The following is a 14,547-nucleotide window of genomic DNA, read 5'->3' on the forward strand; positions in this document are numbered from 1 at the left end:
AAAAAAAAAAAAAAAAAAAAAAAAAAAAAGAAGTACATAGTCTAACAGAGAAACAGACATGAATATCAGTAGCTGAAACAAAGTGTCATGGATACCATGATATTAGTCGTTTGTAAGGGCGACAGTGGGTATACAACCTAGGGAGATAGCTCTTCTTGAAGGGGGGCACTTCAACAGGGAGGTGATGCTTACTTAAACCATGCCTTTTTCTCCCGAGTCTTCAGAAGTGAACTCCATGACTTCTTTTTTATGAAAACAATGTATCCTTATTACAGAAAAGCAAGAAATGCATTTCAACATAAAAGGATGTCAACTTTCTTTTTTTTTTTTTTTTTGAGCTGGAGTCTCACTCTGTCGCCCAGGCTGGAGTGCAGTGGCACGCTCCCAGCCACCACAACCTCAACCTGCTGGGCTCCGACGATCCTTCCGCTTCAGCTTTCCAAGTAGCCGGAACTACAGGCGCATGCTACCATGTCCGGCTAATTTTTGATTTATTTATTGTAGAGACAAAGTCTTGCCAAGTGGCCTGGGTGGGTATTAATCCACGGGCACAGGCAATCCACTCGCCTTGGCCTCCCAAAGTGGTGGGATTACAGACTGAGCAGGATGTCAACTTTCTAGTATCTCATTCCCTCAAAGAATCTACGGTTAGCATCTTAGGGCACAGACAGCCAGATCCCTTTTCTATGCCTATCATACTTTTTCTTTCCTTTCCTTTTTCCTTCCTTCCTTCCTTCCTTCCTTCCTTCCTTCCTTCCTTCCTTCCTTCCTTCCTTCCTTCCTTTCTTTCTTTCTTCTCTTTCTTTCTATATGCTGTCACCCCACAACTTAACCTCTTGAACTCCACGGGCTATATTCAAGTTGTTTGAAGCATGGAACTTGAGTTTGAGAGAAAACTAACCAGTGGTGCTTGGCAAATAGAAATGGAGCACACTGGGGCGAAAACAACACTGTGAGTCTATCCCAGACCTGCTCCTAACTAGCCCCGTGATCTTGGGCACGTCACAGAACACTTTGAGCCTCCATTTTCTCATCCATTAAATGAGAAGCTCTATCTCACTCTATCACCTAGAAGAGTACATTGGCACGATCATGGCTCACCACAGCCTTGAACTCCTGGGCTCAAGTGATCCTCCTGCCTCGGCCTCCCAAATGCTGGGATTACAGGCGTGAGCCACCATGCCTGGCCTTGCCTATCATACTTTCAAACTAGTTGTGAACTGGTTTGAAATGTTATTTGTATTCTCTCTTCCCCAAGCCCCAGCAGTTAAGAGTCAGTTCCAGGTTCCAAGATTTGGTGAAATAGATAAAATATCTTGGAGAAGTTAAGAAGAAAGATCTTCCTACTTTTTTTTTTTTTTGAGTTGGAGTCTCCCTCTGTTGCCCAGACTGGAGTGCAGTGGCCGCTCCCGGCCTCGACCCGCTGGGCTCCGGCGATCCTTCTGCCTCAGCCTTCCAAGTAGCTGGAACTACAAGCACATGCTACCACGCCCGGCTAATTTTTGATTTATTGTAGAGATGAGGTCTCGCCAAGCTGCCCGAGTGGGTCTCGAACCTGCAGGCTCAGGCAATCCACACACCTCAGCCTCCCAAGGAGCGGGATGACAGGCTGAGCCACTGAGCCCGGCATCTTCCTACTTTCTACTACCATCATTTCTTCCCTAGAAAGATTTACTGAAGGTGGGGGACAGTGAGAGGATGAGGGAGGGAGAGTAAAGAGAAGAGAGAGATCTGAGGGTCCCTAGTCAGGGGGCCCCCCTAACCTACTTCCTGGCAGCACGCCAAGAGTTAAATGAGACCCCTGAACGGAAAAGGCTACATGCTGAGCTTCGGAGGATAGGACCACAGGTAGTGTCAGAAAATTCTCACGCCGCGGGCAAATTATTTTATTTGTCAGAGAGGGATAATAATAATATTAATTCCGTCCTGAAAAGGCTTGACATGTGATTAGTAACCATAGATTTCTGAGACTAGTGCCGGTGCACCATGAATACTGTAGCAGTGTTGGTTAAATTCATCAAGTCTCCCAATCCTGAGCACATCCTGACTTTTTCTATTTTGGGGCCATTGCTGTCACTGCTTGCTGAAATGTCACACAGCCTTCAGGCAGTGTGCAAATGCTACCATCTCCTTTGGCTTCTCCTTACCCTGTCCCCCTGGTTAGTTTTTAATCTTTTCAGTTTGCTCTCCTAGCTCTTGACCCATTTGACTTTCTTACAGTTGTTTATTACCACTAACAACATCATACATATTCTTCTACTTTGTAGACATCTCTCTTCTTCATGAGACTTTAACATCTCTTGAGAGTCGACACATATGAAGTAGTGAAGGAGCCAGAATCCTCTAGGTTCAAATATCCATTTTGCTGTTTCCTAGGTGGGTGGAGTTAGGCTTAACCTCTTTTGAGTTGGAGTCTCACTCTGTTGTCCAGACTGGAGTGCAGTTCCAGCGTCAACCTGCTGGGCTCCAGCGAGCCTTCCACCTCAGCCTTCCAAGTAGCCAGAACTACAGGCGCTCACTACCATGCCAGGCTAATTTTTGATTTATTGTAGAGACGAGGTCCTGCCAACTCGCCCAGGTGGGTCTCGAACCCACGGGCTCAGGCAATCCACTCGCCTTGGCCTCCCAAAGTTCTGGGATTACAGGCTGAGCCACTGAGCCCAGCCCGTCATTTTTGAAAAATAATAAAAATACTAATCTTGAACAATTGTGAAGATTAGAATAATACACAGAAAGATCCTAGGGCACTGGTTACTCTGGAAATGTGTTCTGAAATAATAATGATGTGTCATAAAAGTGGGTGTTACCACTGTGATAATGACCCTACCCTCATAAACCAAGGTAAATGTTTACAACTCCCTTTTATTTCCTTCTTTCCTTCTTTAAAGTATACTTTAAAATTTTTAAATAGATTTATGGGGTACAAGTGCAGTTCTGTAATATAGATATATTGGGCAGTGGTGAAATCCAGGCTTTTAGTGTAACCATCACCTGGATAGTGTACGTTGTACCCATTGAATAATTTCTTGTTCCACACCCACCTCCCACCCTTCTGAGTTCCAGTGCCTATCATTTCACACTCCACGTCCATGTGCACAGATTGATTTGATCCCCCTTGTAAGTGAGAACATGTATTTTACTTTGTTTCTGCGTTAGTTTTTTTAAGATAATGGCCTCCAGTTCCATCCATGTTGCTGCAAATGACAGGATTTCATTATTATTATTATTATTATCTTGAGTTGGAGTCTCACTCTGCCACCCAGGCTGGAGTGCAGCAACACCCTCACAGCCACCCCAGAGTCGACCTGCTGGACTCTCGTGATTCTTCCTCCTCAGCCTTTCAAGTAGCCAGAACTACAGGCGTGCACTACTGTGCCTGGCTAATTTTTTATTTTTGATTGTAAAAACGAGGTCTCGCCAAGTTGCCCGGGTTGGTCTCAAACCTGCGGGTTCAGGCAGTCCTCTCACCTCGGCCTCCCAACATGCTGGGATTATAGGCTGAACCACTGAACCTGGCCAATTTCGTTCTTTTTTTTTTTGAGTTGGAGTCTCACACTGTCGCCCAGACTGGAGTGCAGTGGCCGCTCCCGGCCACCGCAGCCTCGACCTGCTGGGCTCCAGCGATCCTTCCGAGTAGCCGGAATTACAGGCACACGCTACCATGCCCAGCTGATGTTTTGATTTATTTTAGAGATGAGGTCTCACCAAGTTGCCCAGGCGGGTCTCGAACCCGCGGACTCAGGCAATCCACCCACCTCAGCCTCCCAAAGGCGCGGGATTATAGGCTGAGCCACTGAGCCCGGCAATTTCGTTCTTTTTTATGGCTGAGTAGCATTCCAGTGTGTGTGTGTGTGTGTGTGTGTGTGTGTGTGTGTGTGTGTGTGTGTGTGATTTTCCCTATCTGTTCATCCATTGATGGACCCGTAGGTTGATCCCATATCTTTGCTCTTGTGAATAATGCTGCAGTAAACATACAAGTGCGAAAACTCCCTTTATTTCTGATTTTACTGTCACTCTCTGCCAGGCAGCACTGTGGGGGAAAGAGAGGTGAGCTATGGCCAGTCTCTAAATTGCAAACGCACAGTCACTTTTGCCTCCCTCCCTTTACCACCTGCTCTTTCAAAATATCTCTTGTTTTTTCACTTCTTCCTATTCCCATTGTCACAATCCTCTCCGCCTTGGGTTTCAGTTACTAAAGTTGCCGCCAACCGCACTTGTGGGCCTGGGGACCACCTTCCGTGTCAGAATCCTGTCTGTGAAACCTCTCTGTCTCTCAGCCTTGGCTGCCACTACTGGTCTGGCCTAAGTGCCAACTCACTCCGCCTTCCATTCTGTCCTGTTCACTTTTGACAGACTAATCACCGTCTTCAAACACCACATTCACGAGGCCACCTCCCTGCCTAAAAGCCTTTTGTAGCAACTTTCTGCTCCACCCTGCCCAGATGCCCTGCTCTGCTCCCTGTGGTAAGCCCTTCATTTCTGTGAGGCCAGTCAGTCCTCCTGAGGTTCAACAAGGCAGACACACTTATTTTAGGCGGGCCTCCTCGTTTACACCATTCTTGTCACCTATACACCTTTCCCTAATCTCTCATCCAAGCCCTGCCTGTCTCTCAAAGTCCTGTGCTCTCCATGAAGCTCCGACAGACACAAAATCCTTTCCTCCAGGGACCTCTCTATTCCACAGTGGTGCTCTCTCTGATAATCATTTCGGAACGAAATTATGTAAACAGTTTGTTGAGCATTCTTTTTTTTTTTTTTTTTTTTGAGTTGGAGTCTCACTCTGTCGCCCAGACTGGAGTGCAGTGGCTGCTCCCGGCCACCGCAGCCTCGGCCTGCTGAGGTCCGGCGATCCTTCTGCCTCAGCCTTCCAAGTAGCTGGAACTACAGGTGTGCGCTACCACGCCCGGCTAATTTTTGATTTATTGTAGAGATGAGGTCTCACCAAGCTCTCGAACCCGCGGGCTCAGGCAATTCACCCACCTCAGCCTGCCAAAGCGCGGAATTACAGGCTGAACCACCGAGCCTGGCGAGCATTCTTAACGTGTAGCCTTTTTTCTATCCCTTAATGTCTTGGGCAGAATCTATAATGTTACAAGTTTTGATGACTAAAACTTGTTTTTACAAAATTACAAGACACACACACACACACACACACACACACACACACACACAAATTCAGTCTACTCCAGTTTAAAACGCCAGATGCCCTATCTGGTTCAAAGTTCCTCTCTCCCCCACCCACCAGGTCAGAGCTTAGACCTTGGCTCCAGAGGTGGGGAGGGATTAGGGGAGGTGGAAGATGGGACAAACTGGGGGCGCTGGAGGGAGGGAGCAGTAAGAATCATGGTCAGTCACTGAGAAGACTTCCCCTCTTTTTTCAAGACACAGTGCTGCTGGTGTTGTTACTTAACCACTTGTCTTGGGGAAGGAGTGGTGATCCCAGCATGCCCTGAGGTTTAGTCAACCTCTATCTGACGCTGGGGGCCCCTGCTGACATGTGTTCTTTGCACATCAGTAAACATGGTTTCTCAGGGGAGGGGGTCCCTTTTGTGCTGAGGTTCCCCTCAGAAGGGCCCTTCCCCGTACCACGCCTCCCTCTGTGGCACTGGGTGTTTGCAAATACTTTTCTGGAGTGAGTGTCCCACTACTTGACTCTGGCAAGTAACTAGATAGTTTCGGCCTCTGATTCCTCCTCCCCCAGAAAGTGCTGAACTTCCCTTCCACAGCCTTCTGGGCTGTGAAGATCCAATATGGGGCAGGGTGGTGACATCCCCTCCCAGGTACATTACACCACAAACAGTTCCAACGACCTTCAGAAATCTCTGGGCCAAAAACGGGCAACCACTTGACTTGACTTCCACCCCTTAACTGTAGGGCGTATGGCATCAGCCGGGGAAGGAGACCAGGCCCCGGTCACCATGAGTGACTCCCCTCCAGCCCACTCTTACTCTGAAACACCTCTCCAGGAGGACTGTCATCCTCTGAGCCTCTCTTCTTCCCTCATCTCCTTATGTAATCTAAGTTGAGATGGGTTTTTGGCAGTTGCAATCAAGAGTTCCAATAAATACAAACTCATATTCACACCATACACGAAAATACATTTCTGATGGATTAACTTTTAAGAACAAAAGGGCAGAAATATTAGTATACAATATAGAAGAAAATTTATATAATTTGGGGGGTAGGAACTAACCTTTCTAAAAATTGCACAAAATCCAGTGGCCGTAAAGGAAAAGATAGGCTAGGCGTGGCTCATGCCTGTAATCCCAGCACTTTGGAAGTCCAAGGCCGGAGAATCGCTTGAGTCCAGGAGTTCTAGAACAGCCTGGGCAACATAATGAGACATTGTTTCTACAAAAAAAAGTTCAAACATTTAGCTAGGTGTGGTAGTGCACCTGCAGTCCCAGCTAACCCAGAGGCTGAGGTGGAAGAACTGCTTGAGCCCAGGAGGCTGAGGCTATGGTGAGCCAAAATTGTGCCACTGTACACCAGCCTGGGCAACAGAGTGAGACCCTGTCTCAAAAAAAAAAAAAAAAAAAAGAAAAGAAAATCAGCCAGGCGTGGTAGCGCATGCCTGTAATTCTGGCTACTTGGAAGGCTGAGGCGGAAGGATCGCCGGAGCCCAGCAGGTCGAGGCTGCGGTGGCCGGGAGCAGCCACTGCACTCCAGTCTGGGCGACAGAGTGAGACTCCAACTCAAAAAAAAAAAAAAAAGGAAAGCATAGACATGTTTTACCTACATAAAAATTACTTCTGCATGACATAAGACACCACAAACAATATAATAAAAACAAATATCAGGCTGAAGAGAGTGAATATCCCTAACATACAAAAAGCACCTACAAATAAGGAAAAGAGAAATAATTTTTTTAATTTAAAAAAGAGCAAAATAGGCCTCAATAAAGTTAAGAAAATCCTCAGATTCACCAGTAAAAAAGAGAAACACACTTTCCCTCAACAGATGATTAAATCTTAAAAACATGAATGATACCTGGTGCTATGTTAGGAGGAGAGAGAACCAGCTCTCCCACCTGTTGATGTAGCATCTTGAAAAGACAACTTGATGATGTCTGTGATAATGTGAACATACCTACTGTCCTGGCAATTCCCCTTCAAGAAATCTACCCACAGAAGTACTTATAGAAGTGCACAACTGTATGATAGAAACTAGTGGCGACCCCAAGCGCCAAGCCATAGCAACTGGTTCAGTAAATTGTATCTATACCGTGAAACACTATGCAGCTGTTAAAAGAAGGGAGTGGGAGATCTGAATGTGCCGTCATGGGAAAATGGTCATGATATGGTGTTATTAGAAAAGTCAGCTGGGCTCTGTGGCTCAGCCTCTAATCCCGTGCCTTTGGGAGGCTGAGGTGAGTGGATTGCCTGAGCCCGCGGGTTCGAGACCCGCCTGAGCAACTTGGCGAGACCTCATCTCTACAATAAACCAAAAAAATCAGCCGGGCGTGGTAGCGTATGCCTGTAGTTCCAGCTACTTGGAAGGCTAAGGCGGAAGGATTGCCTGAGCCCAGTAGGTTGAGGCTGCGGGGGCCAGGAGCGGCCACTGCCCTCCAGTCTGGGCGACAGAGTGAGACTCCAACTCAAAAAAAAAAAGAAAAAAAGAAAAATCAATCCGTGGAGCGATATGTAGAGAGAGATATAGATATTAAGGGCTTAAATATCATAAAGGTAAGGAGTGCAGGCTACGGAACCAAGATGCCTGGATTTGAATTCTGGCCCATAGCATACCAGCAGGGTACTCAGGTGACTCTCTTTAGCGCTCTGTGTCTCAGTATCCCCTTAATAATGAGAATTTGTAAGTTATTGGGCATAAAACCTTTAGAATAGGGCTGGCACATAGTAAATTCTATAGAAATGTGAGCTATAATAATAATTCTGTGTATGCTAATGTATTAAGAGGGGTCACCCTGAAGAGCAGACAGAGCTGGGGTGTAATGGGAGTCCCTCGCTTCCTGCTTTACCTTGCTATGTTTTTTTTTTAACTCGATGAGAGCATGAATTATCTTCTCATCTTAAGAGCAGTGAAGCAAACATTTCAAAAAATTGAATCTGGAAATAAACGGGTCTCTCACTGCTAGGGACGTATTTATGGTTGAGAAGACCTTTTTGAAGGATTAACTTGGGCCCAGAACCGAAGCTGCCTTGCTAAGTGCGAGGTCCCCCATTTGCTGACAGATTTCTCAGGGTGAGTCCATTCTGAAACGAGTGGAGCACACGGGATGAATCTTTTGCTTCAGGACATAGAGAATGTCACGTAAGAACCAACCCAAAGCTGTTCTTATTACTCATAGTCCCGGAGGAGAAAATAGTCTTGCTTTCTCTCTTGCATTCTCCGCAGACCCAGGCCATCAGTTCTCAGACCTCCATTTCTTCTCCATACACATCCCATAATACCTGGGCACATTGATTTCCCACCACCACCACCACCACCTCCTTTTCCCCCAAGCCCTCCCTTGGGTCTTCCTTCCCAGTGGCTCTTGACAACTTTCCTAACCCCCAATGCCCCATGTGGACACAGAGGTCCCCAATCCTCCCTGGGTTATAGAGTTTCAGTCTCCTCTAACGAAATGAGTGACTTGGAAAGGGTCAGAATCTTACCTGGAAGGCTTTGTGTTAGGCTCCTTAATAAAGGAGGACAGTGTGAAGAGAAAGAAGACCAACATAGCCAGGAGCAAAGACCACTGGACACCTTGGCCCAGGCGGCCAGATCTCCACAGGCAGGACTTCATGGTAGTGGGCCGGGCCCTAGAGGAAAGTTCTGCATATCCTGGGGCTTTGATGTAGACAGCAGAGTCTCACTGCTCAGGTCTCCTGGCCAGGTAGTGCACGCCCTCTTTACAATGAGCCACTCTGGTAAGTGCTGAGTCTATCAGTCTCTGCCAGGGAAAGGAGGAGCCATCTCTGCTGTTTTATGAAGGCTTACGGCCTGGCGTGGCTTGAAGGAAGAGAAACTCCCTGCATTCAATTTAGTTCACCTTCCTTTCCTTTGTCTCTGAAGCCAATTTCCGAATGTAGAACTTTATTAAAAACTTACGTTATACGCACCCTCATCTTCATTGGGTCACTTAACCTTCTTGCCTCATTTAAAAAAAAATGGGAAAAACAGAAGTCTCCACCTTGTGGGATTATCATGAAGACACCATACACAGTGCCTTGTTCGTGGTAGGCACCCGACATGTTCAACCCTCCCTGCTTCTCATCTGAAGTCGTGACCATTGCAACATACGCGGGCTCACTCCGGGCCAGGCACTGTGGAGTCTTCACGAGCACTAATGTAACCCTCCCAGCCACTCCAGGAGCTGGGTGCTATTTTAATCCCCAGTTTACAGTCAAGGAAGTTGTCTCTGCGAGTGAGCAGCGAAGCCACGATCCTGCAGCAAGCCACTGGCTTGGAGTCCAAAACCAACTGACCTAGAGATTGCATTCTTATCCACTGCACGGAGAAATCATTAACTCTGTCTTGATAAAAACAAACTGAAATGCACAAAACTCCTGGGAAAAAATTTACAACTCAGAGGAAATATATCAAGACCAGTTATAGAAAACTAAGAAACTTAAAAAAAAAATTTTTTTTGAGTTGGAGTCTCTCTGTCATCCAGGCAAGAGTGCGGTGGGGCACAATCATGGCTACTGCAGCCTCAACTTACTGGACTCAGGTCGTCCTTCCGCCTCGGCCTTCTAAGTAGCTGGGACTGCAGGTGCCTACCACCATGCCTGGCTATTTTTATTTTCATTTATTGTAGAGACAGGTGTCGCCATGTTGCCCAGGCTGGTCTTGAACTCCTGAGCTCAAGCAATCCTCTCGCCTCAGCCTCCCAAAGTGCTGGGATTACTGGTGTGAGCCACTGTGTCTGGCCCTATTTCCAGTGTTTTGAACTGTGGGAAAGGTGTCTCTTGGTAGGATAGGGCTTTGAAGATTTTGCAGCCTGGGTTCATTGCTCACACCTGACGGTGTGCATTTCTCCTAATGCAGAGCTTCCAGTTCTGTACCCAAAGCCCTTGGCCTTCATCCCTGGCATGCACCAATAGATGACTAAACCACCTTCTTCAGGGAGGATGAAATAGGTAAGAATATGCTTCTGAGCAGCTGAGAGTCATCTAGACAACTGCTGGGCTTCCTTTATCCTCACCATATGCTGTAACCCGTGGCACCATTCCAGGTCACGGCTGGGAGCAAGGAAATCTCTCTCTGTATTGATTCAGCCTCTCTTTCCTTCCCCTCGCCTCCCCTCCCTTCCCCTCCCCTCTCCTTCCCTCCCTCTTATTGCGCCTGACCTGTAAGTGCACATACATTGACGCTAAACATGTTCTGGATAGGCCTGTGTCAAGTCTCAACTCTTTGCCCTAACTGGCCATTTACCCTGAGTTATCCTATGCATTCGGCACGTGCAATTCTATTCCTACACTCTGGTGCCTGTTTGCAATGCTAGGCAAATGAAATGCTCAGTGGGAAGGCATTTGCTTACCCACAGCACTGGAATAGCTCTTTCATCTCACACTATGTTCTGAAGAAGGCACTGGCTGGCAGTACTCTCTGACTTCCACAGGGCATGGACACCTAGTTGAGCTCCTGGGTACCAGCTGAGCTACTGTGGGCAATCTGTGCCTTTCATGACTTTCAGGGTGGGTTGAACTTGGAGTTCTTGAGGCCAGCCGGTGGGGGTGGGATAATTCAGAGTTCTAGTTTCCTGGTTCTAGGGTTCCAGCCCAATACTGCTGTGGTATGTATCTGGGTAGAATGTGGGATTCAGAGAAATACATGTTTTAGGGGAAACTGACTTTCCAATTTTTTTTTTTTTTTTAGTTGGAGTCTCACTCTGTCACCCGGGCTGGAGTGCAGTGGCACACTCATGGACAACACAGCCTTGTCCTGCTGGGCTCAGGCAGTCCTTCCACCTCAGCCTTCCAAGTAGCCAGAGCTACGGGTGTATACTACCATACCCGGCGAATTTTCTATTTATTGTAGAGACGAGGTCTCATCAAGTTGCTCAGGTGGGTCTTGAACCCGTGGGCTCAGGCAATTCTCTCACCCTGGCCTCCTAAAGTGCTGGGATTACAGGCTAAGCCACCGAGCCCGGCCCCAATCTTTTTTTCAAACATCATCACAATTCTTGTGTTTGGTAAGATCTACCTTCTTCTCTCTGCTTTTAAACTAAAGCTTTGGACTTTAGTCTTTTTTATACACTAGCTGACAGGATTTGTGAGAACTCACATGCAGATAAGAGTAGTTAAAATATAATTTTCAATAAAAGGTAAAACATGCCTCCCAAATAAACATGGGGCCATAACATGTGTTAAAGATTTTATTCTACCCGCGAGAGAATCACGCAGATGTAATAACCAATTCAAAAGAGGAGTGCAAAAGCACAGATTAATTTACAGTAAGGGTTGTTAAAATGAATTTCAAATGGGAGCAAAACTTGTTTTTCCACAGGGAGAAGGAAAATCACAGTCAGGACAGAATTTTCTTGTCTATCAACAACCTACGGTTTGGAACTGTTAAATCACTCCAAGGCAATAGAAGGCTAAAATCAGCTAACCTGGAGGGGTGTCCTCTGCCAACACATACTTTTCCATGGGCTTGTAAGAGTTTTCTAGAATGAATTTGTCTCGGAATCACTCCAGGATTGGAATTCTTGAAAAGTGTCAGCCATTGGGTCTTCTCTGCTGTAAAATACACCTGAGGACTTGGAGGAAGGTTGGGTGATATGGGAAAAGTCCACTGCACTCCAGTCTGGGCGACAGAGTGAGACTCCATCTTAAAAAAAAAAAAACAGTCCGCTTTTAGGAGATAGTGTAGGGGAAGAAAAATAATTTTCCCTTTATCCTTCTAAATTCTCAGCTAGGGCCCCTATAACAAAAGACAGATTAGCAAGAGAAAAACAAGTTTAGTAACATGTTTATCTCATATATACATGAGAGACACCCAGGGAAATAAGCAAATTTCAAAGATGTGGCTTGGAACTCTAAAGGATGTGGGAGAAGCACATTATGGGAAAGTGATCAGGAAAAGCACAGGCAAACAAAAGGCTGCTTATGCAGATTTAACCACTGATAGTCTCTTGAAGGCCAGGTACAGTGGCTCAGGTTTGTGATCCCAGTGTTTTGGGAGGCCAAGGCAGAAGGATCGCTTAACCCAGGAGTTGGAGACTGCAATCAGCCATGATTGTGCCACTGCACTCCAGCCTGGGTGACAGAGCAAGACACTGTCTTCCCCAAACCCCCCAAAAAGAGTCTCTTGAGAAAACCAGACACAATAAATAAGATTAATTTCACCATTAAAGAAATTAAAGAAGAAAGAAAAATAAATATGTAAATATACTGTCTTTTAGCGTTACCTGCACAATGACCTTTACTGGCACTCATTTGTCTTTCAAGTGGATTTGAATTACCGTCTAGGGTCAGTTTCTTTCTGCCTGAAGAACTTCATTTAATATTTCTTGTAAGAACAGAACTTCCAGCAAAGGATTCTTTCAGTTTCTGTTTCATTTGCGATGTCTTTTATTTTATCTTCCTTTTTAAATGATCGCTTGATTCCCGGCTCGGCGGCTCAGCCTGTAATCCCAGCACTTTGGGAGGCTGAGGTGAATGGATTGCCTGAGCCCGCGGGTTCGAGACCCGCCCGAGCAACTTGGCGAGACCTCATCTCTACAATAAATCAAAAAAATTAGCCGGGCATGGTAGCGCATGCCTGTAGTTCCAGCTACTTGGAAGGCTGAGGCGGAAGGATCGCCGGAGCCCAGCAGGTCGAGGCTGTGGTGGCCAAGAGCGGCCACTGCACTCCAGTCTGGGCGACAGAGTGAGACACCAACTCAAAAAAAAAAAAAAAAAAAAATGATGGCTTGGCCTGTGAGTTTTTTTTACTGTTGCAAAACTTGCAAGTATCATACTGATATCAGTATACCTTTCAGAATCAGGAACCGGACATTCAATACAAGTGGGAAAATATGTTTTTTTACACAAGAATCAGTTGTATTTCTGCTCTCCAAAAGAGGGAATTAAGCCGGGCTTGGTGGCTCAGCCTGTAATCCTGCGCCTTTGGGAGGCTGAGGTGAGTGGATTGCCTGAGCCCGCAGGTTCGAGACCTGCCTGGGCAACTTGGTGAGACCTCATCTCTACCATAAATCAAAAAATCAACCGGGCGTGGCATGTGCCTGTAGTTCCAGCTACTCGGAAGGCTGAGGGGGAAGGATCGCCGGAGCCCAGCAGGTCGAGGCTGCGGTGGCCGGGAGCGGCCCCTGCACTCCAGTCTGGGCGACAGAGTGAGACTCCAACTCAAAAAAAAAAAAAAAAAAAAAAAAAAGAGGGAATTGACAAGCTAATTAATTTGTTCTTGCTCTTAGCAAACACCCGTGCTACTCAAATTCTTCCCACACTTTGAGTCAGGGCTTGCTTTTGAAGAATCTACATATCTTCACAACATCCAGACACTGTCACCTTTGTGTTTGAAGACACAGGGAAAGAGATGCGAAGAAGTCTTTCTCCGGGGCCTGCTCAGTGAGTCATATACACATTACATTGAAGGTTATAGATCGCACTGTGCCAGCTTTGAGCACCAGATTCAAGTAACATGGGTGCCCATTGTACTTTAATAATTTTGTGTTTGTGCCAGGCACGGTCGCTCCCAGCACTATGGGAGGCAAAGGCAAGAGGACTGGGCACCTTGGCGAGACCTCACCTCTATTATAAACTAAAAAATTAGCCAGGCATGGTGGCATGCAGCCTTCGTTCCAGCTACTTAAAAGGTTGAAGCAGAAGGATCACCTGAACCCAGCAGGTCGAGGCTGCGGTGCCTGTGAGCGTGCCACTGCACTCCAGCCTGTGTGAAGGAGTGACTCCGGTCCAAAAACAAAACATACAAACATTAAAAATTAATAATTTTAAATGTTTGTATGTTTGTGATATGGGGTCTTTTAAAATGTGGAGTTCAGGGAAGGGGCCCTTCTTGTCCATGTATAAAGGTGATAGCTTTTTACACTCCTCTTTGGTCGTTTTTTTTTTTTCCTAGCTAGAATGTCCCTGGTTCCTAAAACTACAGTATTTGTCCTTGTAATGGACTCAACCAGCAATCCGTTTCTTAGAGCTTTCACATAGCAACACAAAAGTAAAAATATGACCATTTGGTAAAAAGAGAAAAATAGAACTTCAATTTATGACTACGTTATTTAATGAGGGAGTAGATGACTAAAGGTATACTAGGCAAGAATTCATTATTATTATTATTATTTTTTTTGAGTTGGAGTCTCACTCTGTCGCCCAGACTGAAGTGCAGTGGCCGCTCCCGGCCACCGCAGCCTTGACCTGCTGGGCTCCGGCGATCCTTCCGCCTCAGCCTTCCGAGTGGCCGGAATTACAGGCATGCGCTACCACGCCCGGCTGATTTTTTGATTTATTGTAGAGATGAGGTCTCACTGCCCAGGCGGGTCTTGAACCCGCGGGCTCAGGCAATCCACTCACCTCAGCCTCCCAAAGGCGCGGGATTACAGGCTGAGCCACTGAGCCCGGCTAGGAATTCATTATTAAATGAACC

The 14,547-nt window shown here is 46.5% G+C and overlaps 1 protein-coding gene across 2 annotated transcripts in view; it reads right to left on the bottom strand.

Moving 5' to 3' along the window:
* The window catches only part of ST6GALNAC1 (ST6 N-acetylgalactosaminide alpha-2,6-sialyltransferase 1), a 22,152-nt gene extending 13,300 nt beyond the window's left edge, over positions 1–8,852 (bottom strand). Inside the window, exon 1 of one of the 2 annotated variants that reach the window (XM_008048204.1) lies at positions 8,616–8,852. In XM_008048204.1, coding sequence (XP_008046395.1) covers positions 8,616–8,746 — 131 coding nt within the window. In that variant the 5' untranslated portion in view covers positions 8,747–8,852. The remainder of the gene's footprint in view (positions 1–8,615) is intronic. The other variant, XM_008048205.2, reaches the window with a different exon arrangement.
* Positions 8,853–14,547: the final 5,695 nt, after the last annotated feature.

The sequence above is a fragment of the Carlito syrichta genome, unplaced genomic scaffold, assembly GCF_000164805.1.
Source record: "Carlito syrichta isolate Samal-C Ts95f unplaced genomic scaffold, Tarsius_syrichta-2.0.1 Scaffold121030, whole genome shotgun sequence".
In the NCBI taxonomy this organism is placed as follows: domain Eukaryota; kingdom Metazoa; phylum Chordata; class Mammalia; order Primates; family Tarsiidae; genus Carlito; species Carlito syrichta.